This window comes from Chelonoidis abingdonii, chromosome 1 (genome assembly GCF_003597395.2).
Source record: "Chelonoidis abingdonii isolate Lonesome George chromosome 1, CheloAbing_2.0, whole genome shotgun sequence".
Taxonomy (NCBI): Eukaryota; Metazoa; Chordata; order Testudines; family Testudinidae; genus Chelonoidis; species Chelonoidis abingdonii.
The window spans coordinates 136,077,064-136,105,059 of NC_133769.1; the positions used below are offsets into that span (position 1 = coordinate 136,077,064).

General features: G+C 42.8%; 1 protein-coding gene across 3 annotated transcripts in view; it reads right to left on the minus strand.

The window, feature by feature from the left end:
- Positions 1 to 9,289, minus strand: part of LRP6 (LDL receptor related protein 6) — a 189,779-nt gene extending 180,490 nt beyond the window's left edge. For 2 of the 3 annotated variants that reach the window (XM_032803018.2, XM_032803017.2), the window contains exon 1: positions 8,960 to 9,279. Coding sequence is in view for 2 of the 3 variants with exons in the window: in XM_032803017.2 (XP_032658908.1) it covers positions 8,960 to 9,014 (55 nt within the window). In the remaining variant the exon portion in view is untranslated. Of the gene's footprint in view, positions 1 to 8,959 lie in introns of all 3 variants that reach the window. The other variant, XM_032803019.2, reaches the window with a different exon arrangement.
- Positions 9,290 to 27,996: the final 18,707 nt, after the last annotated feature.

Consider the following 27,996-nt stretch of genomic DNA (forward strand, 5'->3'; position numbering starts at 1 on the left):
TGGAGCCATTCAATGATTGGTAAGAATAGTGGTCCGATCACATCAATGCAAATCGTTACACCTACCACCTTATGGCTTCATTGTTTCCTACACAAGCCTTTTGCCAGCAAGGAAGTAACTAAAAACTCACACCTAATCCTTCATGAAGCTGTAAAAGCAATGCATTTAATTAAAGGCTCGCCACTGAATTTGTGCTTCTGTACACTGCTCAGTGATGATATGAGTTTCCCTTACCATTAACTCTTCTTTCATACTGACATGAGGAGGAAAAATGCTTACAAGGTTTGAATCATGAACAAAACTGCAAGTTTCCCTCAATTTTTAGCTCTCTCCCTTTGCAGATACTTTCAGTGACTTATCCCGGCATGTTTAGCCTAAATGCTAAGGTTGAACACATTAGAAAACTTTACAGTTTGTCTTCACAAGTGCAAAGAAGAAACCAAGTCACTTCCTCTTCTTTCAGATTTTGAAGGATGCTGTCAGGAGCTATAAATTCAGAAGTTAGCATGTGCAACCCAGGTGTTCAGCTATTCTAATGACCCCCGGAAGAGAAAGATAGCATTGACTTGACAGCACAGATTGGACCACTGCAAGGCAAACAGAGATATAAGACTGAAACTGACTCTTGCTGAAAGAGAAAATACAGAGCTTGTCATCCTCACTTCTCTGCAACTCAGCATTCTCTTCAATAGTAATGAAAAAAAAGCATCAATCATCCAATGACCCAATGTTACTTCATTTTCAGTATACTTCCCAGTTAAAAGGTGCTGTGCACTAAGTTTGCCAGCTCGCCCACCACACTGAATGCTGCGAATTTAAAGATTGGACTTCCTTTGCTACTGAAATTCATTTTCATAGCATCACAATTTCGTAGTTTTTGAACAGTTACATATTTTCTATGCAACATAGGAGAACCATCTTTGACCACTTGCTGAAGCACACACCAGAGATTGGTATGTAGATTAACAAAACACTGCCAAAACAAAATGAACATTTTAAATGTAAAGTTTAAAATTAGCTTTCAGTAAATCAAAACTGTAAATTACCAAAGATTACATTTCAATGCCTCAGAAGCATTAAGTTTGCTATGGCGTTAACTTAGGGAACGGAATTTCTACTCTAAATGAACAGATACAGGTTTTGGAACTGGGAAGGGAGGAATCTACTTTAGCAATTATGATTACTAGCAGCTTTATTTATTTTTTTAAATTATTGATCGAGTAATGTAATGCAGGTCCAACTGTATTTCCAGTGCACATATATAAATCAGTTTATATATCATGTGACAAAATATGTAAAAAAATTTTACAGATAAGCAATAATCATATAAAAACTATTTTGTAAAGCATATAATTCACATCTGTCTCTTTTCAGATTACCACTACAGTTCAAACCCAGTTTTCAGAAGTTTTAAGTATTACATCTATTTATAAGCTTTGCTGTTTTGCATGGTATACAGAGTGATTATTAAGCCTCAGTTAAGCTGCTGCCTTATTATAACATCACTGATTTTCCACATGGACTTAATAAAGTGGATACAAGGCTTCCCAATTAAACTATGTTCTATTTCTTTATTGAACGTGTTACTTTCTCCATTAATCCTTTTTTGAATAAGAGGACTCTTGGATTTCCACAATGAACTAAGAATAATTGTGATTACAAATTATTTTATTCGTTGTTGTTCTATCTACACAGTGAAAGGAGAGAAGCTGAAATTCAGAATAATCATACGTTTTTGCTACTTTTACATGCAGTTTCCAGAATTTGGCCAACAATGGCCAGGATTACAGCAAATACATTACACTCCCTCTAAGTATTTTGAATCTTTGACAACTGAGGGCAGCTGGGGAAAAAGTTTGCTGCTGGAAAGCAACCAAAGTAAAGAAAATAATATGAAGCAAATCTCTTTCCCCCCGCCCCTTTATTTTTACTTATTTATTGGCAGCAGGCAATGAGGGGAAAGAGGCTGAAGAGGAAAATTGTGTTTCCTTTTATTAATTAACATTTCTATTTGAATCGTGGGAAAAATAGTTTGGCTAAGTGACAGAATTATTATTAGCAGAATTATTCATGTAGCTAGTTGATTAAAACTGTAGAGTTCCCCTCTCTCAGAGATGATTAATTTTCAAATTTGACACACAGTGCTTACACATGGCCCTCACAAACAGAATTAAAGTGGTATTATCATTTGTTACATTGATTTCATTGTAATACAAAGTAATTCTATTTGGGTAACAATCTCATAACAAAAAAAAAATCTTTGCAGATGTAGCCATTTTCCATACCCACATATATAAAAGCATTCATTATTAGCACATCAAAAGCCACTGAATATTCTATCTTTAAAATAAAATAAATAATAAACTATGTTAAAACTTTGGGAACTTCTCCCAAAATTAATACAGTAAGTTTAACTAAAAGAATGTTAATAACTAAACTACAGTTTAAGTGGGATAATCTCAAATGCATATTATTAATCCAGTTGGAAAAAAATGATACGGTATTCACACTCTACCCTTAGATTTGTAGGTTTGACTTCATTTCCAAGTTGCTTAGAGGTCTTGCCAACTGACTTGAAATACACAGGCTTGTATTTTAAACAGTAGCTAATTAATAACCATAAAAAGAAACGAACAACTTTAGCAAGCAATACACACAAGGACATAATGGCAAGGAGAAAACAATTATGACAAGCTAATTTCTAATGCAAATACCACCATTTTAGTCAAACTGAGCTCTGCCCAATTGGAGCAAATAGCTGATCTTCTCACACTGTGAATTCCTTTCCATAAATATTTATGAATGACAAGAACATATGGACAGTTAAATTAAGTCTTTATTAGTGTGTTAATTTGCCTGCCAAGTACAAATAGATTCTTCCTATTTAATTTTTAGGGCAGTCATCACCCAGCATTTATAGAATTGTAGATGCAATACTTTCCCCTCTCAAAACCGGGAAAATTGTGCTTTTACAGAACTATACTGCATTTTCATTTACACTGGAAAATGATTATGCAACTCTGGTTAAACTGCTCAATATGTGGAATAAGTTGTGTAAATACTGGAAGTTATTTAAGAGGAAAATGAATACTCTCTTTTCACCCAAATCAACTATTAGTAATAATCAGGTAAAGAACAGAGACAATCCCAAAAAGGCTTGTCTACAGTTGGCTCAGAAGAGTAATAAATGTGTTGTGGCCATCACATGCCACAACAGCACCATGCCACACTTGTACAAATCCTCGTGTCCTATACACCAACCGCCATCCAAAGTACACTGGAACTTTACAGCACTGCCACTTTCTCGCTCAGGGGTGTGAAAAAACACACCCCTGAGCATAACAAGTTTCAGCATTGTACAGTTCCAGTGTAGACAGTACACCAGCGCTGGTAGCTCTGCCCCTTATGGAGGTGTTTTTTGTTTGTTTTTTTTTTTAAGAGAGCTGGGAGAGGTATGGCAGCGCTTTAACACTGCCAGTGAAGACGTGCCCTAAGTCAATGGCTGGGACAAGTGGCTTAGCTGGGCTTAAGATGAACAAGTGTAGTCTGCCTGATGTAAACAGGAAGGCACCATCAGTGCAGCAGCATTCCTTCATTTCACACTAAGCACCCTACATCAGGCAACCATGGGGTAAACATCTGTGGTTACAGGAAATCCCTTACCAGTATTTTTAATTGCAGCAATAGCTAGAGTGACCACATAGCTAGTGTGAAAAATCAGGATGGGGGTGGAGGGTAATAGGCACCTATATGAGGCAGAGCCCCGAATATCAGGACTGTCCCTATAAAATCAGGATATCTGATCACTCTAGCAATAGCTGGGTATTAAAGCATGTCCCTGATGCGCTACTTCATAGAAACGGATGGTAGCATAGAATTTAGCAAGCTATCCACAGTTTACAGGAGCTGTATTTGTGGAATCCTTCAAGCTGGCCCAAGATCTATGAGGGGCCCCTGCTGGGACCTAGAACTATCAGTCTGTTCAGATGCAGTACACCTCTGTACGTGAAGGTATCAAGGCAGTTTGCCAAACTGGGAGCGGTCCTGTACAAGAAGGCCAGGGATAACAGCTGAATTTCTGGTGCCACTCCAAAATCATCTCTCCCATGTATGAGAAACTGGACTCTCTTGGAGAACAACTCACCAGCAAGCCAACCGACATAATTAACATTTGCCAGGAGGCTAATGAGGATGAATATGCTAGGGACAAAGAAGACAGTGTTGAAGTCTGAACACTGGCTGCCAGAGAAAACGGATGGCGACAGATCAGGAGATGAGTGTGTGTGTGTGTATGTCTCTCTCTCTCTCTCTCTCTCACACACACACACACACACACACACACACACAGTGCTATACACTACTTGACTTCAAATCAAGAAGTAAATATAGCAATGAGTGCACTGAGGTGGACTGCTTGAAGTGGGCACATATGGGATGCAATATTACCAGAAGGGTGGAAATACTTGTCAAAAAGGGTGGAAATTCTCTGATTCCCAGAAGCATGCAAATAGGAACTCAAGCAGAGGAACATTCCTGAGCTGCTATCTTCTAGCTGAAAAATTTGCACAATTGCAACAAAACCCCCAGCCCAACCTGCTATCCCTGCAGTCAGATTGTCACTCCCAGCTAAAACTGAACAAATGAAGAGCAGAGATCACTTACTGGGACATAGGAGGGAAACTGGAAAATTATTATTGTCACTCTGAACAATATTTCAGTAAGATGATGATTACAATAAGTTCTTCAGCTGAATAGTTTTACAGTAACAGGGGGATACAAGTACTGCATCACCTTCATGAACCACTGACAAAGTAAATTACAACTTTAACCAAAAGAAAATAAATAAAAATAAAATAACCAGCAAACTCCATCATATTTGAACACACTTTGCCATAACGCTACTTTATCTTTGCTCCCAGCCACATTAAACTCTGCCACAGGTGCTATAATCACCTTCCTAACACTTAATTTAAAAAAATCTTTCAGTGATGATTTGATGAGGGTGAGGGATACAACTGTGGAAAATACTGTATTAATGATGGCATTCGCCAAACCTTAGATCATGCTGGTTTCTGAAAGCTCTCAGCTGAAATATGGCAAAGACAAGGCAAACCAAATGGAAAATATGGCATGAACAATGCCAGACTGATCTCTAAGGAATGATACAGAGCCAATCAAAAATGGGCTATCTTTTATACATAAGGGGATTGAGGGACAGGGGGGAACGTACTGTGATAACCTGAGGGACAATCCTCTAAGGTCTGACCTCTAACACTGGAGCTCTGGGTCTCAAGAAACCTTTTATCTGAAGACTCCATGACACTCCCATTGGAACAACTCTATGCTGCTATAAGACCCCACCTAGTTGTTTCAAAATATTACAGGGTATAGTATGCCTCTTCCCCCCTCTCTGCTCCTAGCATGCTGTCTGAGCAGCACCCTTAGTCTCTACTAGTCCAAGGAGCCTGGAACCTGCTAGCCTTTCTAAATTAAAAACAAGAGTCTTTACACAATGGTACCACTGGACAATTTATTTATCTTTTTAAACACAAGTGTTTTGAGCACATTAGGAGTTTGTCAAAATATCAATTACCCAACAGGTGTTTCCATTCCTTCAAGAACTGATTCTAAATACAGGACAGCTGAAGGTCTGTCCAACACAATGTCATGATAAATTTGCACAAATATAATTTATAAGCTGCCTAGTCATATCAATTCTTGATGCACCCCCTGCACAAGCAGGATTGAAAAAAAGAGTAATTCTTACTTATCAGTAAAAAACAATGAGAAGTCCTTGTGGTACCCTACAGACTAATAAATCTATTTGGGCATAAGCTTTCATTGGCTAAAACCCATTTCATCAGATGCAGTGAGGAAGTTTTCCCCCAGAAGGGAAGAAGGAGGTAAGTCATCAGTTCCAGCAGAATCTAACCTGTTCTTTTGTAAAAGAGAAGTTAAGTTTTAGCACTTATGACTGAGGTAACTTTGCAAATTTAAACCTGTGTGGTGTCATTTTCCTTAGTTAACAGACAAACCTATTACCCATCGCTTTGCCCTCAAGCAGCAGCAGAGCCTCTAACAAGATTCTGATCAGTTTCATTGCTACTGTTAAAAATACTATGGGCAACAATGAAGCTGACACTGAGCAGGTCAACCTCACTCCTCTGCGCCTTGGGGAAAGCTCCAAGCAGCAGCAACAGCAGGCATTGTTGATGTTCAGAAAAAGAGGAAGCCCCAATCCCAAAAATAAACCAGAAGCTGGAGGAGGCGTACATTAGCAGTGACAGGTTCTGGGACAGGGATAGGGGTCCGCTCTCCCCCTTATGAATACCAGCATTTGCCTCCACGCTGGTAGTGGGACCAGGGTTTCATCACTGGAGAGGCCTCACATATTATGTATCAACCTCTAGCTAGTAGGTGCCTAGTATACTTTTCCCAAGGCCTGATTATGAAGGTATAATTTGCTAAATAACTAGATTTTGCATTTATATGTTACCGGTGTTAATCCAGCCAAGACTGATAAACAAATTATCAAAAATTCCTACTGTCACCTGGCTATCGGGTAACCTTTGTGATACATCAGCGGTCTCTGTGCAGTTTATCATGATCAAGTATCCAAATCAAAGATTAGCATCAAAATGTGGCATCCCTAAGTAATACTCTTAGAAGACCGAATGCCGCAAATTGACACAGCAAAATAAGAATGCAGTACAGTTCCATTCCTGTGTCTAAAGGAGGGGCTTCAGTCTCCAACCCTGTCAGCTTGACACCTTTCACAGCACAAAATTCACGAACCAAGAAGTAAACATATGCACAAAAAACTTCACTCTTACTCATGTAAAAACAGTCTTACTTGGGACAATAGTCTTTGTGGGCAATGCTTGCCTTTGCCTCATTAAAGGGCTGCAGAACACCTCCTGGAAATTGAACACATTCTCTTCAGAACTAATTTTGCTTGCATATCATTTACATTCTTTATTACGAAAGACATATGCATAAAAATACGACCTTTGCTTCTTCCAAGTTCAACTGCTCCTGCTGCTCATCCCTACCTGAAGTAACAATTAACTGCTGTGGAAATTACTGTAATGTCACAGATAGAAGATTATGATTTCAGGTGGGGGAAACAAACAACAGGAGCAGATGAACTCTAAAGAAACAAAGATGCTCTTTTAATAAAAAGATACTCGGCAAAAGATAAAGAGAAGAGAGGAAAAAAAATGACAATCCAGAATGGTTTATAAACTGAATGTCTTTCAAAGTTCCCTACAAAGCATCTGCAGGTCTGTGAAGACTTGCAAAGAATATATAACTGATTGATTTGGAAAAATGACAGTCATGGTGCCAATATTCCACTGATTTGTATACTCTTGCTCAAATTGCAACTTAAAGGGAAAAAAACTGAAGAATATCTGGTTTAAGGCAACAATTACAGTGCTAGATGAATTTTTATTAAGGAAATGTCTGAGTATCAAATAATAAAGTGTACTGCTCAAAATACATTATTTCTCCTCCTTGCCTGAAATCTAGTTCCTTAAAATTTAACTTTACAGCCCCAAGTGGGGTATGAAATGTTAAGTAGCCCATTTAAATAAGTATACTTACATTTCTCCAACAGGATGCAATATGGCAAACAGATGCATGGAAGGGTAGCGGGGGATCTTTCCTCTTCCAGAGCAGTGAGCAACTGGCTATCAAGCTCTTCCTCCAACCCAAATCCCCTTCCCCCAAGCTCCCATCAAAACAAATTAATGGTTGCAAGCCAATTTTTAAATCAGAATGTGATTGCTTTTTTCTGATATATCAAAGAATCACTTCCTTTGTTACCTATGGAAAAGGACAGTGATGTGATGGATATAAACACAGCTCTCCTCTCACCAAAAAAGATTTTAAACAAGCAGAAATGGTTACTGTAATCAAACATACTGCATATAAAACCTTCAGTTATCTTTTTGTTCTTTCCAATACAGGAAATTGAGGGGAGGGGGAAATTAAATGTTATATTATAGTGTGTTAAAAACACAGAATGCCGTTTGGCAGTTCTTTATTTTGAATCCCTTATTTGAAAAATATATCAATATTCATTCAGTATATATTAGCTAAGTCTATCAACATCCTTTACAATCAGCCCTCTAAAACACAAACTTCTCTCAAGTCCCAGAATGGACCCAATAGAGATCAGAAGAGTGTTATTCTTTTTGCCAGAACAACAAGGAGTCCTGTGGCTAACAGATTTATTTGAGCATAAACTTTCCTGGGTGAAAACCCCACTTCAGATGGATGGATTCTTCTTGCCAAGTGTGCACTTAATCCGGCACACATGAAATCCAATGAAACGCGAGATTATTACATACACTTTTTTCCAGTATAGTGTACAGGACTTCAATTATCTCTAAACGTGGATAGACACAGGGGGCGACCAAAACAACAACCACCACCACCACCCAACCACCACGATGTTTTAATGCTTTGCTCCTTGAAACGCTGCCCAGAGTCTCCTCACCCCTCTGCCTCCCATCCTGGATTACAAACCCTGAGCGGGTGTTTTTTTTCCTTTTTATGTTTGCAAAAACAAAAAAAATATATGTATTTTTAAGATGACTCCTGAGCACGCAGGATAAACAAAAATAACTCCAGCCACCCCCACACAAGCATCACGAAGCCCAGGGAATATTTCACCACCAGGTGACTGCCTCTGAAAGCGACTGGGGGGGGGGGTGCACAAGAGCGTGCGATGCCCCCACCCGCCCCGGCCAGTGCGGGGCTTGCCCGCTGCGCTGCGGGAAGTTAGTTCGGGGGGAAAGGCTGGCTCCGTGGCATTGCAAGGAGCGCTGCTGCCCCTTCTCCTGGGCCTCTCTCCCTCTCCCCCTCCCCGGCGGCCAGGCCTCGCCGCTCCCCCCAGCGCGCGGAACATGGCCACGGGCAGCGACCCCCGCAACTTTCCCCCTTCCCCGCTCACCTCGCATTAGGGCGCAGAAGCTGCAGAGAAGTAGGCTCCGGAGCCCGGGCCCCATCTTCCGTCTCTGCTCGCTCACCGGCGGGGGGGCGGCGGCGGCGCTGGAGGGGGAGAGCAGCAGCAGCAGCTCTGCTGCCAGTTCATACTTCCAAGCGGGGGGGAGCAGCTGCAGGTCCGTTCCCTCCCGCTGTCTGGCTCTAGCAGGCGCCTGGCACCTTTGCACTAGCCGCACAAACGCTCCCCTCCATGCTGCCGCTGCTGTGCAAAGGCGGCTGCAATTCCCCCATCCAACTCCTCGGCCAGCCTCCGCCTCCGCCCCCGCCCCCAGAGCACAGCGGCGCAGGGATACACGCCCCCCCTTCTCTGCTCACCAGCAGCCTCCTCCCCCTGCCCTCCCCCAGACGGCTCCCCACGTCCGGATGCAGCGTCCTCCTCCGGTGCCCGCGCTCGCACGGAGCCCGCCGTGCCTCCCGGACAAAGGCGGGCGGGGGAGCCGAGCCAGGCAGCGCGGCGGCCGCGGGGAGGGAGGCAGCGCTTCGCACAGGCACCGTCCCCAGCGATGGGGAGGGACACTCCAGCAGCCACTATCGCATTCCAGTGGGACTATTTTCCTTTCCCTCCTCCCTCTTTTTTTGGGGAAGGGGGGTGCGATGCGGTTGTCGATACACCACTGGACCTCGGAGTGCCGGACCTACTTTCAGCCACAGAGCAAGAGCAGAAGCACAAAGGAAACTCACAGCTGCTGCTCCTGCTTCAGGTGAAGGCAGCCCTGGCTCAGGCAGGCTACGTGGTTGCAGCCAAGGAGAAGCTGAAGGAGACAAGCAGAAGGGCCAATGCCTCTTTCCTTTCTAAATCCCTTTGTCTAACTATTGCAGCAGTACGTTAACCACACACTGTGAATGAATCGGTACTAATGGCCCTTGAACTAGGTGGCTATGCAGGGATCTCCAGTATAAAGTTATGGGACCAAGCCTGCACTCCTTATACAGCAAAACTTCCACAGACTTCAGTGTGAGTTTTGCCTAAAGACTGCAGCGTCCTTTAAAAAAATCCTTACAATCCCACATAAGCCAACCCCCAAAATAAAATCTCTGCCAGTCAGTCATGCAAGAGGGTGGAATAATATTGATATTTAAATATTTATCAGTCTCTTATATGCTTTTCCTGATCTGGCCTCCTGATTGAATTAGAAACCCCCTAGGGGAATGGCTGAGTCATGTCATATTAAAGTATCAGTATCACTAGAAAAAGTTGAGCAGCATTGTAAAATGAAGCTACAGTGTGGGGTTACTATGGATTGCAGAGGAATTTTTTTTAATCTTTCCCAGTGCAAAAATACTATTTATTCTTTTTAACTGACCTTTGGCTGCTTAATTGCTGCAATGATGCATGTCTCATTTCCCAAAAGTCACTGGGTTTTGGTTTTTTGTCTCCTTCACCGAATCAATGCAATAAACGGTTTTGAACAAAAATTAAAAAAACCACAAACATAAAACACATAATAAATATTTCACATTTAAATGTAACAATAAACACTTCCCAAATGACAGCCACTTAAGCATCCCCCTTCTCTGTCAACTACTATAAACAGATTTTTAAATATTTAGTAATTCATTCTTAGAAGCTTTTTTAAAAAGTTTATTTCTCTACATATTTTTCTCTTTCCTACTTGGAAACACTGAATGAAAGTTTTCTTGCATTTACATAGCTTCTTTCATCCACTTTTCAAACTCCACTTAATGATTTGTACTAAGAGACATACATACCACTTTGCCCACCAAGGAATGCAGCAGCTGTTTAATAGCACACAGACACAATACACAACAGCTTAGGGCAGAAGTTGAGAGAAATACCATATTAAATTTAAAGGGTTGTATTATTCTCAGATCTACTACAAACACAAGAAAAATAACCCTTCTAATTTCATAGTTTACTTTGTTCTTTCCTGGTGATCATTTATAGTAGGATGTCAGCACCGGAGACAGACTAGGGTATAGGCCTTATAGACCCTTGCCTAGGGCCCCAGTTTCTTGAGTCTTGCGATTACATCAGAATCTCCACTTTCATTTAAAAACAAAAACAAAAAGAAAAAAGAAAAGAAAAATGCATTGTAAGTTTCTTGTCCATATGGTTGCAAAGAAAAGCTTAAACATTTAAACAAGAGTGAAACCAAAGCAATAATGTCTCCCTGCATCTGCAACACTAGCTCAGAGATGCGAACAGCCTCATTCATCCCAATGGTGAGGGAACTTCAAGACCCACTGCTCAGGGTGACCCCACCAACATCACCCCTAGTGGTGGACTTTGTGTTGCCCAGCCACCAAGTTGGTTTCCCCAGCTGCCAGTGTAAATATTGGGAGGTCCCCTGCCTACTTGGGGCTTGGAGAGGAGGCCCCTATTACTACTCCTGGGGAGATAAGGAAGACTAATGTTGCTCTCCCTGACTCTCAGCTAAGAGACATGGCCTTTCCTGCTTCTGCCACTCCATCAGGGGGATGGGCCCACAGGCCATGATGTATCTAGGCACTGAATTCCCTTAATCCAGCCCCAGTCAGCACAGTTAACTGAGGCAAGAGCCTGCAGGGGAAATACAACATTATTTAAGCTGTTCCAGAAAAATGACTATAATTTTACAATATAAAGTAAATTGTAAAATCAATGTTGTATAACAGTGATTAGCCTTTTAAAACAAGTATCTAGAATCTGTGAATTCCCTATCGTAATCACAAAAAATAGAGCTGAGAAAACCCTCAAACTGAGAGCTATCAAGCTCGACCCCCTAAAGCATGCAACACATTTCCCTACATTATTCCCTCTAGTGTCTTATCTAATCTTTTGATGGTGAAACTCCAGTGTCTTGACTACCTCTCTTGGGAGTCTGAGCCCCTAATTGCTCTCACTCTTAAAGACATCTTCCCTGAGGTCCAGGCTAGTTTTATTTTTAGCATTAGAACATTACAGCATTCCATCCCTTCACCGTGTCATTGTAATGCAAGTCTTCTCCTTTCCTGATATTATTTCCTTGGAGAGACTTAAGTAATATTATTGGCTTCCCCTACCTCAGCTTAGCCCTCTTTTCCCATAATTATCAAGTCAGATCCTTCAATCTCCTTTCATCAATGCTATCATATCTAGTCCTATCCTGAACCTACTCTCTACCCTCTGCATTTTTTTGCAGAGGCCAGAACTGTGTGCAACATTCTAGGTGCAATTTTACGAGGACAATATAAGAAAGGCAAGGTGAGTGAGGTAAAATCTTTTATTGGACTAACTTCTATTGGTGTTGCTTCCAATCTTCTTCAGGAAGAGCTCAGTGAAGCTCAAAAACTTGTCCCTTCGACCAATGGAAACTGGTTCAGAAAAAGTTACTCGTTCACCTAGCATGTCTTTCTCATATCCCAGGTCCAACACGGCTACTACACAATGTAAAGGCAATAAAACAAACAAAAAACCAAGGCACGTTCTCCGCTTTACTTGCAATTTATATGCACAGAAATTAGTTTTTAAGATGGACCACAAAAGGAAGTAGGTGAGACAAATGGCCTCGCCAACACCTGTGGGTCTTGCATACTGTTTGTAGTATGTCACTTGATTTAAGCTGAGTCAGAATAAAATAAAGGGGAGTGGGAAGAGGGTACATTTTGAATTTTAATAGGGATTCCTCATGTTAATTAATATTTAATCTCTGCCTCAAAGTAGAATTTCTGGGTCGCAGATTCAAAAACTATCCAAGACCCCAATCCTGCAATGAGATCTGTGTAGGCTAGCAGGCTCTTACACCAACACAAGGTCCTGATGAAATCAGTGGGATCCTTGTAAGACTGGGCCCAAGTCAGTGGTGATCTAAAGCAATTAATGGATTATGACTGCTCCGCAAATGAGTTTGTGTCTACCACATCACAGAAACCACCATCAGAATTGATTTATTTGCTGATTGTCTCAATGAGTCCAAGACTTCAGTGGGCACGGTGGGTGGAAATCCTGCCTCATTGAAGTCTATGGCAAAACTCCCATCCCCTTCAGTTGGGCCAGGATTTTGCCCCAAGACTCTAGCTCACCCCTAGAAGTAGGACCACAAAGCAAGGCTGAGGCACAATAATTTGTGGGGGACAGAGCATTATGTAGGGAAGGCTTATGCTGCTATTGCCTGTGTTGTAGCTAATACTGTTCAGTGCATTAACAGAAGACCCTGGGTTTCAGCGCTGTCAGTCTGTAACTTTTCACAAACCCTAAACTCACTGTTTAAAAAGAAACAGACTTAATTCTTATCCTCCCTAACTCTGAGCCCAACCCCAGTTCAAGTATAAGTGCATTTACCATCAATTAATGACAAATCTTTGGGAAGAGGTTTGCCATTTGGCTCTCTTCTGAAATGAAATAGCTCTTTAAAGTGGAGTTACATCAACAACCAGGTAGAAAGGGGTTAGATTATCTTGTCCATGATTAGAGTCACCATTAACAGGAGACATTTTGTCCCTCACCAACTCTCCCGTGCCATGGGGAGGTGCCTTCCAACTTTTCAGCAGGAAATAGGAAGCTCACAAATAGGTTGCTATGGATTGAGAGAGAGAGAACACTTTGGTTTTCTTTGTTTCTAAGGCACCACCTCCACCCATGATCCCCAGAGGTCCTCTCAGAGCAATCCTCCGCATCTCCTCTCTTCTTCAAATAAACCTTGAGATGGGAAAAACTAGAAGCATCTCTCTCCAGAGCCCGTCAGTGCCACTGCTGTTACCAGAGGGAGCCATTTACACAGCAAAACAAGTAATTGTTCCCTTCATCTACAGAACCTATTCTTTGTGGCAGAACATATGGCAAATGGGGACTTGAAGGGGCAATCAAAGTTTCCGCTTCCTCCTTCCATCCTTTTTGTTCTCATCTTATTTTTTTCCCTGATTCTTTTTTACTCTTCCCCACATAGGTGTCAACCTCTAACGGCACCAGTGGGGGTTCGTCCCAGATCCAACTCCACTGCCTCCCTGCTCTTATTCGACTCCTTCCCCAAATCCCTGCCTTGGCCCGGCCTCTTCCCCACCTTCTCCCCTGAGCACACTCCTTCCCCCTCCCTCCCAGAACTTGCTACAGCTGTTTGGGGGCAACAAGTGCTGGGAGGTAGGTGGAGGAGCTGGGGCGCAGTACACTCAGGGGAGGAGGAGGATGAGCAGGTGGGGCGGTACGGGGAACTTGGCTGACAGTGGGTGCAGAGCACCCACCTATTTTTTCCGTGAGTGCTCCAGCCCTGGAGCACCCATTGAGTCGGCACCTATGCTTCCCTATTACCAGAAGAGGTGGCAGGTTGCTCAGCCTCTATTTGCATCTCCAGATAACCAGACAACGAGTGCCCTCCCACAGCCAAGCACTGCAACCAAAGCAATAGCTTGGGCTGTGCCTGAGCCCATCACAGCCCTATATATCTAGATAGATAGATAGATAGATATAGATATATAAAAAAAAAATTCCCCTCTCACCCCTATGGGTGGTATGTGTCTTCCTCAACCTCGGGTCCTCTACCAGAGGCCTGGGAGTTTGAGGGGTCTGCGCAGTATCTTAGCTGTTCCTACCACTGCACTCTTCTGGACAGAGAGCTCTGATGTTGTTCCTGGGATCTGTTGGAGCCACTCACCCAGCTTAGGAGTCACAGCCCCGAGTGCTCCTACCACCACTGGGACCACTTTGGCCTTCACTTTCCACATCCTCTCTAGTTCCTCTTTCAGGCCCTGGTACTTCTCCAGCTTCTCATATTCCTTCTTCCTGATGTTGCTGTCACTTGGCACTGCTATATCTATCACCACCGCTGTCTTCTGGTCCTTGTCTATTACCACGATGTCTGGTTGATTGGCCAGTACCTGCCTGTCCGTCTGGATCTGGAAGTCCCACAGAATCTTAGCCCTGCTATTCTCCACAACCTTCTGTGGAATCTCCCATCTGGTCTTGGGAGGGTCTAGCCCATACGCTGTGCAGATGTTCCTGTACACAATGCCAGCCACTTGGTTGTGCCGTTCAGTGTATGCTGTTCCTGCCTGCATCTTACATCCTGCCACTATGTGTTGGACTGTCTCTGAGGCCTCTCTGCACAGTCTGCACCTGGGGTCCTCTCTAGTGTGGTAGACCCCTGCTTCAATGGATCTGGTGCTCAGTGCCTGTTCCTGTGCTGCTATGATCAGTGCCTCAGTGCTGTCTTTTAGTCCAGCCCTTTCCAGCCACTGGTAGGATTTCCCAATGTCAGCCACCTCAGCTATCTGTCGATGGTACATCCCATGCAGGGTCTTGTCTTGCCATGGCACTTCTTCTGCTTGGTCTTCCTCCCATGTCTGCTGCTGCCTCAGGCATTCTCTCAGCAGCTCATCTTTGGGGGCCATCTTACTGATGTACTCCTGGATGTTCCGGGTTTCATCCAGGACAGTGGCTTTGACGCTTACCAAGCCCCGCCCGCCTTCTTTCCGGCTGGTATACAGTCTCTGGGTATATATATATATATATATATATTTGTAATGGTGGCCAGGGTAGATCTGAGATCATGTGATTTACCCAGCCCCCCACTGCTCCCTTCCTCTCCTCCTCTAACTCTCAAGCCTGAAAATTCTCTGTCTCACGCCCTCAGAGCATGCTTCTGTTGTAGTGCTTTCAGCTCCCCATATGCAGGATTCTGATTCCAGATTTACACTACTCATTGGACCACCAGGCAGGCCCAATATTTATTAATGTTTAACATGCCTAAATTTCAAAGCCAAATTATGAAAATGTCATTTGGGAAAGTTACAGTTTTAGTATATTGAAGTACTTTAATGCTGCATTGATGAGTTAAAACATCCATTTCAAAGGGATCACATTTTACACTGACATGCACTGAAGCATTGTTTTGTTTTAATTTGCTAAACAGTTTCAAACCCAGTCAGCATATGGACCCCATTAAGTATAACGTGCATGCATTTTAAAGCAACAACAATTTTGAAATACTTCCTTTTCAGAACACTTTTATGGAGTTCAATATTTTGCAATACATATCCTCAGTATTTACCAATTAAGTGTTGCATTGAATCCTTTGAAGCTTAAGAATTAGCTATTGGTAAAACATTGTACATGTTGTTCACACTATTTTAGTCACAGGGATTGGTGGCTGAAGTTTATGGCTATGGTTAAGAAAGGGAGGTCACCATTTCAGGGAGTTGTTAATAAACACACAACAACTTTCATATGGCGGCTTTTATTTCTGATGGGCCTTAAAAACTATAAAATACAAGCTGTACACAGGGACATCTCATTGAACCCTAGAAACACAGCCACTTCTGAGATGAAATGCAATAGTTAACAGTGCACAGCAACACTCTCTTGTTTTATCCAGTTCAAATTGCAGAGGGAATGTAGCTAATCAGAATCTAATCACTCAAACTGGAATTCAGTCAGGACACCAGGGCTAACACCTTACCTCTCAAGAAAATTATTATGAGATTTTCAGTAGCAGTTTCTCATCAGAGGCTTGGGCTTTTTACATCCATTCGACACCTGTAGGGTAGTGTAAATGGGGGAATGGTCCCGCTGTTGTGTAGAACTTTCCTGGCTTCTGCACTACCCTGGTGAAGTGGACTAGCAAAAGGATCTGAGTCCTCACTCCCACTTCCTTTACCAAGAGGTCTGCCTGACCTTGAGGGCTCCCCTTCCACACTTCTGTCTGGCAGAGTCCTCGTAACCCCAACAAGGCTGGGCCTAGGATTCCTGAGGGGCTCAACCCCCAATCCTGCTGTGGTCACATAGGACAGGGGCTAGGATGCCCCCACCCCGGGGTGCTCCCTCTGCACTGGCACCTCCCTGACCCACTGATCATTTCATACAATTTAAAGCAAATACAAGTTGTTCAATTAACAATTAATTTAAAAAAAATAAGGAAAAATGGGAAAGGTTAAAGAAAAACATCACCCTGCTCTGTGGCAGGGAACATTACAAACAGTGTCTCTGGACATCAGGGCACTTTGCAGTCTGTTCCTTGTAGGTCCCAGGTCTCCTTCTCAGGTCCTGGCTGTGCTGCAGGGATGCTGCAGGTTGGACACTTGCAATAGTGGTGGCCACACACCTCCAGGCTTTGGGTGGTGGGACCCTTCTTCCCAGCCTCAGCCCCACATTGGGTTATGATCCCCCTCCCAGTCTGGCCTGCAAGGACCCTTGGCTAGGGGTGTCTTTCTGTGCTGGGCCCTTTTCCGAAGGTCTCCCCTTCGCTGACCCCAGTTGCTCACCACACCTGGCTCTGTGGTTGCAGCTCTGCTCCCAGCACAGGATCTGCTCTCCCTGGGCTGTGTCTCTGGCTCCCTGGCTGCTTTTCTGCCCCCTCTGGATTTGGAACAGCTCTGCTCCCCAGCTCAGCTTGGGCCCCTGCTTTCTCCTTAGCTCAGCCCCACTCTGTCTGATCCAGGCAATTCCAACTCACACGGAAGATGGGACCCACCTTGGCCTCCTGACTCCCTGATTACCCTGCCCTCTCTGTCAATCAGGCTGACCTAGAGCATTGGCCTCTCCCCATTGTTCCTGGGGACTCCCAGTCTCCCTTTTAGTGCTGGGAGCTAGCCAACCAAAACACCCCCACTGAATGTTAGTAAGGGGGCAACAGTCCCCTTACAGAAGAATTACAGTACCCCCTAAAAACAAGCTGAGAGTTTGGTTCAGTACAGATTCACTGGAGGAAAGTGTGCCCCTACTGGCTCTCCAACACCATTACCTGCAGTGCCTCATCTCACACAGTCCATCTCTGCTTAGATTGTGAGGCAGGATCACAATAAAGAGAAGATATTGGAGCCATTCATATTTAAATAGATGCCGAGATCTTCCTCAACTTAGTGCTTTGTATGCAGTGATAAAAATCAAAGAAAGAACTATGGTGCATTCTTGATGAACCCGTTAGCATTAACAGGGATTTTTGTAAGCTAAGTTTATAGACTTGGCAATGCCCAGATGCCACCATTACTGAACACCATAGGTTTTTATTTTATTTATTTTGGTGAATCCCAGGTCCTGCAAGGGCAGCTTATAGGAAACATATGTCCCCAGTTTATTTTAGGCATATAAAATGCTAGTATGTACATTGTGGCTATATGCTACCTCATATTTGTTCCATTAAGGCAAATTCCTTAAAACTTTTTTTCCTGTTTATACTGAAGAGCACATACTCAAAATGCCGATAATAAAGATAAAGTTCAAAATTACTGTTGCCCACATCTTAACCGAGAGTAACTAATGAAAACCCCTGTTTAATTGATATAATTTTGGACCTGTGTGAGGCTGAGTGAAATGGAAACTGAGCCTGTATTTTCCCCTCTCAGCTGGCAGCAGTGTTAAGTGCAGGGCGTACCGTAACAACCTACATCTCTTCCATGCCATAAGGGAAAGCTGACATGTAGGCAGAGGACAGCAAAAAGTTAGAGACACAAATTCAGCCTTGGTATAAACTGGCACTTTGACTTCAAAGGCAGTTACAACTGCTTACAACAGAAATTAAGCTAGGCCCTTAAGTTTGCACTGATTGTGTGTATAATGATTTCCACCGTTTTACAGCCTGTAACTCATTCTTTGTAAGACGAGAGGGCGGGAGATCATTTGGTTGAAGATCATTTGCTGTTTTTCCATGTCCATTAGTTTCTTTGAATAATTTCCTTGGGCACTGATGAAGATTGTTCAAGTACAGCTGGAGATAAAACAAAGACAAATAACATAGGAGACAGTAAAAGAGACCCCCAAAAGGTATTAATTATAAGTCACCCGTGCTGTAAAGGTAGTAATATAGAATTGGTGCATTCAGTTTTGGAATAAATAGATTCTGTTTTCTTTTTTTAAGGAAAAATAAGTTATTACAGCAAGAACATCCATTCGGTCTCTCTCCCCCAGCCCATAAATAGTACTTGGTCACATGAGTCCTCCTTTTAATTCAAAAGACTGAGTTATGCCTGAATAGCCTTGACTTGTAAAGTTCCTTCCAATGCCTTTTCCAGTGTCAGGACTTTGCAGTTGATGCAACTTGTACTATTTTTTCCTTACTACAATTGTGAACAATCTAATACCTTTAGAATGATCTGAAAAGAGTTTACACAGAACAAAATCCCAATTTAATCTTGGCATATTAAGAGATCTTTTCTTTGAACAACACATTTAAAATGCTATTTTTCCCCCTCAAACATTTTTTTAAGCAAAGCTCCAAAAGGAAAAAAACAAAGGTAGAGATTTAAAGCCACATATTCATTTGTGGTTTATGAATCTTGGCACTTTAAATTGCCAGAATTGTTAATGAACCTATGGGCTGCCTATGGCACATTGTGACAATAAACCATTACCTTGTTTACCAAAATGTGTCAAGTTCCATGAGATTATGTTAAAAAACAATGGAAGGCCCAGGCCCAGACCTCTTTAATGGAGAAAAGGAAGTATGAGTGAAATGTCACACAAAATCTATTTTATTCAGTCACTGCCCTAGCCTACCCCTCACATATACATATATCATATACTCCCAATTTGCTTTTGTTAAAAAAAAATTAAGGCGTGTACCTGCTCCCTTTTTCTATATCTGATCTTCCTGATTGAGTGATCATTGTACTGGCAGCCTGTGTAGTTACCGACCCAGCTACTACCATGAGTCTGTTTCAGTGCAATATTTACATACCTACTATGCAGCTGATAAGTCTTTTTCTTGAACAATTGCATTATAGATACTTAAATGAGCACAAAACATATGAGGTCTGAGTCTACATAGTTGGTGGACCACTGCCAATAAGGAACAAAGCCTGATTTCATTGAAGTCAATGGAACTTTAATTTCAGTGGGCCCAGACTTTGGCTGCAAATACACTGGGACATTAAAATTATGAGCGCAATTATTGAGAGGCAAAACACCCTTCGCTCCCATTGCCTTCAGTGGGAGTGGAAGATGCTCAGCACTTTACATCCTTCCCTCCAGTCCCCTACATATGAATTATCCATTAACTAGTTTCATTAAATATAACTTATATAAGCCATCTCAGAAAACCTATATTTTAGAGCCCTGTGATCCAAGTCCTTCTTCTCCTTTTGGTACAATATTCAAAACAAGATAAAACCATAAAAAGAATACCAAACACAAATTAAGGGCATAGTCACAAGATTATGCAATAACTATTTGGGACTTTTTTCTGCCAATCAGATGCAGTTGTCAATTTTCCATGAATAAAACAAACAAACAAAAAAGGTGTATGATCAAAGTATCATGCTGTATGTTCACGCTGGGCTGACTATCCTCTCATTTACAACAATGTAAATGGGAGTATGGTGCAGGAAAAAAAGGAGTGAATGTGCCCCCTAATCAGTGTTTAAATTGATGGCAATAGGGAGTTCCATACAAAGAACAAGGGGGGAAATTTACAGCTGAGCTGAATTTGAGACAAGAAATTCAGGTTCAGACAAGATTTAGCCATTATAACTATATTTCACAGCCAATTATTTTTGACCTTTTCCAAAACAAACAGTCCTCAATAAGGATGACATATAACATGTGACAAATCTGAACGTTTTCCAAAGCAGTGATTGAGTTATTGGAGTACAAAAAAATAAAACGCATCTGTACTATTTATTTCATGCCTTGAAACAAAACAAGCGAAACACTGACATAGCTGGCTACTCAGAAACAGTTGGGAAGATTGTTTTTGGAGTTTTCCAAAAATTTCACTGCTGGATTGAGAAATCATGTCCTCCTTAAGGCAATTGTTTTGAAAAATTATGACACACAGTGGAGGGACTTGGCTTAGGGCCATGAATTATTTGCATGTGGGACTCCAACTGACATAAACGGAAGATGCATACACAAAGACAGAGCAGCATATGGCCATTTCAATAAAAGGGCCATCTTATCCTTAACTACTCGTGATGCAAGAAGAGAATTTAGTGTCAATGGGAGCTGGATGTAGATGGAAACAACAAGTCCATTGGAAAGAGCAACTAGGAAAACTCACTCAAAACACACACCAAATGTCTTCCCTAATGCAGGAATTTCCAACATAAAGCTTCTTCTAACACCTCTCTAACCCCAGAACGGATAGAATCTTGTGAGAGTGTGAAAGCGGTTAGTTAGAAGGCATTAAAAAACACTGTAAAATGCATGATCTACAAGTTTGGACAGTGTCCATCAAAGAATTTGCTCAACACAAGAGTAGCTGGAGTAGGCACAGAAAAAAGCTGTTCCTTTTCCCTGTTACTCTTCAACATTCTACTAGATCCTCCACCATAAAGACCAGGTGCCACTGTGAAGTGACAGATATCAAAATTACATACTGGAATGAGTTGTATTTGATAGAGGCAGACTGCGTCTTTGGTTGCTCACTAACATTAAGAATACCACTCCCAATCTGCTAAAAATCAGTCAGTCATTAATTACTGTAGAGACAAAGTAAAACTGGGAATGACTCTAAAGTCATGCAGCTAATAACAAACGTCTTTCCTGTGCCAATCTCAACAGATCTTTCAGCCAGGTTAAACAGAGTACCTCAGCATCTGAATCACCCCAGACCTATTAAAAAGTACCTATCCTTAACATGGAGGACTTGTCTCTATGCATGAGAAAATGGATTACAGAATCTAGCCCCTAATGTCCTGAATTTGTGCTCAACAGCAAAAAATTTATTTTCTTGCTCATTTCATTTTAAGGAAATACTGAGTGCACAAGATTAAGCAGTAACTATTTAGGGACTTTTTTCTGCCAATCAGATGCAGTTGTCAATTTTCTATGAATAAAATGAAAGAAAAAAAAAGGTGGGGGATCAAAGTATCCTGCTGTTATGTTCACACTGTGCCTGACTCATTTACACCAATGTAAATATGGAATAATGAGACTGAAGTCAATGGTATCACAAAGAGTTAAAGGAGGGAGAAGCAGAACAAGTGGTTTTAACTTGCTAGCTTAAAATCTTTTTTCTCTCTGAACCAATATACTATTTTACAGAGGATAACACAGTACATTATAGATTTACTGAAACTGGAAAAGAATATTTAATCCAGATAATAAATGAAGAACACAGTAGTGGGCATTGTGATGGATGGCTACACCTGAATTTATGGTCTGCATATTAATATCCTTATGAATTACATATGATAGAAAACTTCCTCTCTCAAGCGTGAGTTAGAGATTTTCTACAGACAATAACTTCCTGAAGGCCAAAAAGGAGGCATCTAGAAAGAATAACTTCAGGCATGCTCCAAGAATGTAGACAGAAGACAATATAGTGGGAAAACAACACTACAAGGGAAATGCAACACAGATGAACTTGCATATAGAGGAACATGCCTTTCAAGGTAGGTGCAGACCTTCAGGGAGCCAAGAAGTGCCGGATTTCCCACAGCAACTGGCTACAAACTGGGAGATGAGAAAAACTATTCTTATGCGAGGAAGAATAACCAGAAAGTATCCACAAACCTGGCAGTGTCAGGGTCACAGAAGTGGCTTGAAGGGCCTGTATTCCATGCTCTAAGAGATACCATCAGTGTCAGGAACGCTGATGTGTTAATACCATCAATAATTTTTCTAGTTACAGGGCGAAAATCCTTCATATCACTGACATCTGGTGTTTGCACCAAGCTCAAAATTACAGATTAGAGAAAAAGGAAGTGAACTGAGAGTTTTCTAATTGCCTTTCCCTGTCATTCTACACTCTTTTTTAGTTGGTGATTGGAAGTTTCTTATTACATAGCAATATTGCTAAAGTACCAAGGTTTCATACTTGGCACAAGGTCATACTGAAATCATAAGCATCTGATCTGCTAGCCTATGAAAACGTACAATATTGAACTCCCAATAGTTTGACGTGTGGTTTCCCTGCCCCCAAACAGAGTTCTAGAGTGTAATTTTCTTTTTATGATTATTTGCATTAGTTATCACACAACTAGGTTTTCTATTTGCCTTTTTATATGGCACCCTACAACATCTATGTGTGCCAGTCTATATAACTTGATGGGGATTTTTACACGTCTTTTTTATGTTCTGCATAATAAAAAATAATAATAATATGAAACACTCCTAGAGACTAGAGTAATTACTACATTTCTCACGTGATTCAAGCCAATCAGTTTTTGACTTTGTGCTGCAACATAACCTGAGATGTGCTAAAGAGTCCCAGAAGGATACAAAATATCACATCATATTGGCTGATAACTCTTCATATGGCTCTGGTATTGTTTTCCTATATTAAAATTAATGTATTGTAGACAGACCCAACTTACTTTCTCACCGACTTCTACTGCTACCTGATCTGTTCATTGCTTGACCTGTCTGTTGAAGTGTGTTACAGGTTGGCAATTTCATAACAAGAAGCAGGGTGGGGGGCACGGAACATGTTATATTTTATGAGCATGCAGTGCAAAAAGAAAGTAGTCCATAAAAACCTATGATGAAAAAGCACAAGATAAATATAATGGATTTTTACTTTTTTTAACAGCTGCTCTGTCTCACACATTTACTCTTTTTGATGTCCAGGAAAATAAATTAAGTTTAAGTATGAAAAATGCATATTACTAAGAGGAATAAGTTATTTATGCAATTAAAATGTGGTTAAAGCAAATCCTCTCTCACCCTTGAAGTATTAACATTTTTCAGTTTATTAAACTATTTAATAAACTGATGTTGCCCTCTAGTGTTCAAGTGTAGCTTCAAAATACTTTAGAAATAGAAGAATGATCCATACAAGTTATGCAATGGCTTCTCTTTTGTACCTGGAACAAAATGAATCTGATAGACTGCAAGCAGTTTTTAGAAACTAAGAATTTTTAAAATAACTTATTCCACTTCTTGTAGAAGCTCTAATCTCACTGCCAACATGCAGCTTATTTCCATGCATGTACTGTTAAAATGTCAAATGTCTGTTTACTATCTCATTTAGATGCAATGTTTTAAGATTGTATTTTTAGTTACATTAACTTACCACTTGGGCCAGAGCCAGCCTTGGACAATACATACTGTGTCTGCCAACTATCAGCTTCCTCCAAAGAGAAGGCTATCCCAATTAATACCCCTTCCCCACCTGCCTCCAACAACCTCCTTACTGCAATAAAGACTCACACTGGGAACTTCATGGCTTTAGACCAGTGGCTCTCACACTGTTTTTACTGGTGACCCCTTTGACATAGCAAGACTCTGAGTGCGACCCCCCGCCTTATACATTAAAAACATTTATATTTAACACCATTATAAATGCTGGAGGCAAAGCGGGGTTTGAGGTGGAGGCTGACAGCTCGCGACCCCCAGTAATAACCTCATGACCCCCTGAGGGGTCCCAATCTCCAGTCTGAGAACCCCTGCTTTGGACAGCCGTTCCAGCAAGGGAGAGGGGGAGGGATAGCTCAGTGGTTTGAGCATTGGCCTGCTAAACCCAGGGTTGTGAGTTCAGTCCTTGAAGGGGCCATTTAGGGATCTGGGGCAAAAATCTGTCTGAGGATTAGACCTGCTTTGAGCAGAGGGTTGGACTAGATGATCTCCTGAGATCCCTTCTAACCCTGATATTCTATGAAAAGGGAGCCTCCTTCTGGCCCAGGCAGTAAAAGCTAAGTTCTTTCCACAGGATGTGTATGAGTAAATTGTCTGTCACAAAGAGATATGCAAATAGGGATTATTAACCACATATGATGTATTAACAAGGTCTGCTGACACAGACCATATTCAAGACTTCAAACAAATACTCACTGTCCTTTTAAAATGAACACAGTCAACTTCAAATCTAGTCAGCCATCTAAAGAAGAAAATGAGAAGTAGTTTCAGGCTCTGCTGCTCCCATGTCTCTCTGACTATATTTATCACTTCATAAACACATTTTCCAAAAATGTTTTTCACCCATATTCCTTGCTAAGAGCCTCATATAAATAGTGGAAAAAAATAAACTGATTGCAGACATAGTGTTGTCAACTACACGAAGTGAGCTGATAAAATGGAAATGCTGTTCTCTCTATAATGTTTTTCATTTACCATAATCTAAGGCAGTGGTTTTCAAACTTCAGGCTGCGACAAATGCAAGGCATTGGGTCACCCTGTTCAGCATCCAGGGACCCTGGCAGTCGGCCAGTAAAAACTAGTAGTTCCTACCTGTTCGGATACCATGCTGCGCCCTGGAAGTCTCCAGCAGCAGGTTCGGCTTCTAAGTAGGGAGGCCACGGAGCTCTGCGCGCTGCCCCCACTCCGAGCACTGGCTCTGCACCCCATTGGCCGGGAACCAGCCAATAGGAGCTGGGGGTGTGTGCCTGTGGGCGAGAGCCACTTTCGCACCTCCGCCTAAGAGCCGGACCTGCTGTTGGCTGCTTCCAGGGCTCAGCATGGTTCATGGTCCCAGGACAGGCAGGAAGCCTGCCTCTGTACTCCGTCTGTGCTGCTGACCAGGAGCCACTGGAGGTAAGCCCGCGCCCCAACCCCATGCCCCAGTCCCCTGCACCAACCCTGAGCCACCCCCAAACCCAGAGCCCCCTCCTGCATCTCAAACCCTTCATCCCCAGCCCAATCGCAGAGCCTGCACCCCCAGCCCAGAGCTCTGACACCCCCCCCACACCAACCCCCTGCCCCAGCCCAGAGCCCCCTCCCACACCCTGAACCCCTAATTCCTGGCTTACCCTGCAGCCCTCACCCCCACACCCCAACCCTCTGCCCCAGCCCTGAGCCCCCTCCCACACCCCAAACCCCTCATCCCAGCTCCGCTGAATCGTGGACAGCAACAATTTTGTTCAACTGGGTCGCCAGAAAAACGGTTTGAAAACCACAGATCTAAGATGTTACCTAATGTTACAATGATACGTGCAGATTTAAGCACCATGAAGAAGCTGGTCTTGCCTCCATACAATGAAGTTCACTTAGAGTAAGTTTTCAACTTCTTTGTTTTGCATAAATTAATTTTTCGTCATAAATCTGTTAGAGTTAAAATTAAAGATGGATGCTTTAAGAAATTTATTCTAAGGAAATTATTTTTGTACTCCTCCAGTTTAATCCCATCCAAAAAAAACTCATGTCAGGCACCAAATTTCACACAGCCTAAGAACTAATTGGATATAGGTTACTTTTTTAATTTAAAAATGAATTATTTCCCCTTATTGATGATAATCCCATTTTTCTGTTGTTGATTATACTGGCTGTCAAATGGATGCTCTAGGATCTAGGCTTTTATTTAAAAAAAAATGATTCTAGACTTCATGGTTGTGACAAGCCTTAAAAACAAGAACTGCATGCTACAAACCCTGTCATCCCATCCCACTCACCGTTGCGTCTCACAGCTATGCCCCCTGAATGTGGCTGTTCACTCCCACAAAGTCCATGTGTTGAGTGCCTGTGGGTGTTAACAGCCATGTAGTAGAGGCATGAGAGGAGGGTTGCCACCTGACCAGGTTTTCCCACGATCACCCCTATTTTGAGGTAGCTATCCTGGGAAATCTGCAAGAATGCTCAGTACACACTGCCAGCTGTCTAGTTTTATGGGCTCAGGATCCTTTCAGATGTTCCAGGTTTTTGTACCTCAGAAGTGACAACTCTATGCAGGAGGGTGAACGAAGATGCGTGTGTGGAGGGTGGTACAAGAAAGCTAGGAATGAGGGGACAGGGTTGTGCAGTGGGCCTGGAATGAAATGTGAGCTCAGCACTGGGACAACAGTGCTGCTTGGGTTCCCTAGTGTGCTGAGATAGCTTAGAGCTTCTTCTGCTAAACTCAAAAGATATATGGGCTTGGTGAGATGTTTCTATTGATTGGAGGAGGCATTTCTGACAGCTGGACAGATCTGTGTGATGTAGTCATAGCTGTCCTTTAAACTTTCTTATTTACCAGCAATAGTTAGGCAATCTTCAGTTTCATATCTCCCATTGTCCTCTTTATTGATAGCAATCCTGTTGCTGTGAACTCCATCAGAAGCCTGTGCATGCTCTTTGATTAGATGTTGAGTCATACCAACTTAGGGACAGAGCAGAATCTTTTACAGGCAGAAGCAAGCCATTAGGTCATGCTTTTGTCCCGAAGAAACTTGAATGCAGCTTGCTTTACTTTGCAATGACACAGCAGGTTCTCTCTCTGACACTTACGGCAAAAAACAGAAGTCAGAGATTAGTATCCCTATGGAAGGGGCAGAGTGAAATTTGTGGTGCGTGATGGAGAATTAGCGGCAGTGGCAAGACCCATGCCTGCAAGCAGTGGAATAGAAGACATGGTGTTAGGTGGCTTAACCTTTCATTTCCTTGATTTTATATCAGGTATGTTTATGTGTGTAGCAACCTTTACTCTTACACCATGAAGTTTTTCATATGAATGATTTCTTTTTAAAGTTTGAAGTGTCCCTCTAAGTCAGGGGTCTCAAACACGTGGCCCGTGAGGTTATTTTCTGTGGCTAGCAAGCTCCTTGCGGCCTCCCTGTCTCCCTCAGCATTTACCTAGAGCGGCTCTGGCCCGATGTCCACCAGGAGGAGGGCAGGCTCCCTTCCTGCCTTGCCCCCACACCGCTCCGGGAAGCAGACGGAACCTGGAGAAGGAGAGGGGGTATGTGTTGATATTGCTTCAGGCACCACCCCCAGCAGCTCCCATTGGCTGTGGTTCCCCATTCCCGGCCAATGGGAGATGCTGGGGGCGGTACCTGAAGCAACAGCAACACACACACACCCTGTGCCCCTGCTCCCCCAGGTTCCAGCTGCTTCCTGGAGCGGCACAGGGGCAGGGCTGGCAGCCAAACCCACTGACCTGAGCCCCTTGCCACACCCTGCACCCCAACCCACTGCCCTGAGCCCGCGCTGCACCCCGACCCCCTGCCATACCCTGCAACCTGAGCCCCTGCCGAGCCCCCTTCTGCACCCGAACCCCTTCTGCACCCCAGCCTCCTTCCCTGAGCCACTTACTGCACCCCTCCTGCACTCTGATCCCCTGCCCTGACTCCCTGCCACACCTCTCACCCCTCCTGCACCCCACACCTCAACCCACTGCCCTGAGCCCCTGCCACCCCCCTCCTGCACCCTGACTCCCTGCCACACCCCTCACCCCTCCGGCACCCCACACTCCACCCTACCCCACATCCCTCCTGTGCCCCCTGGGGGCA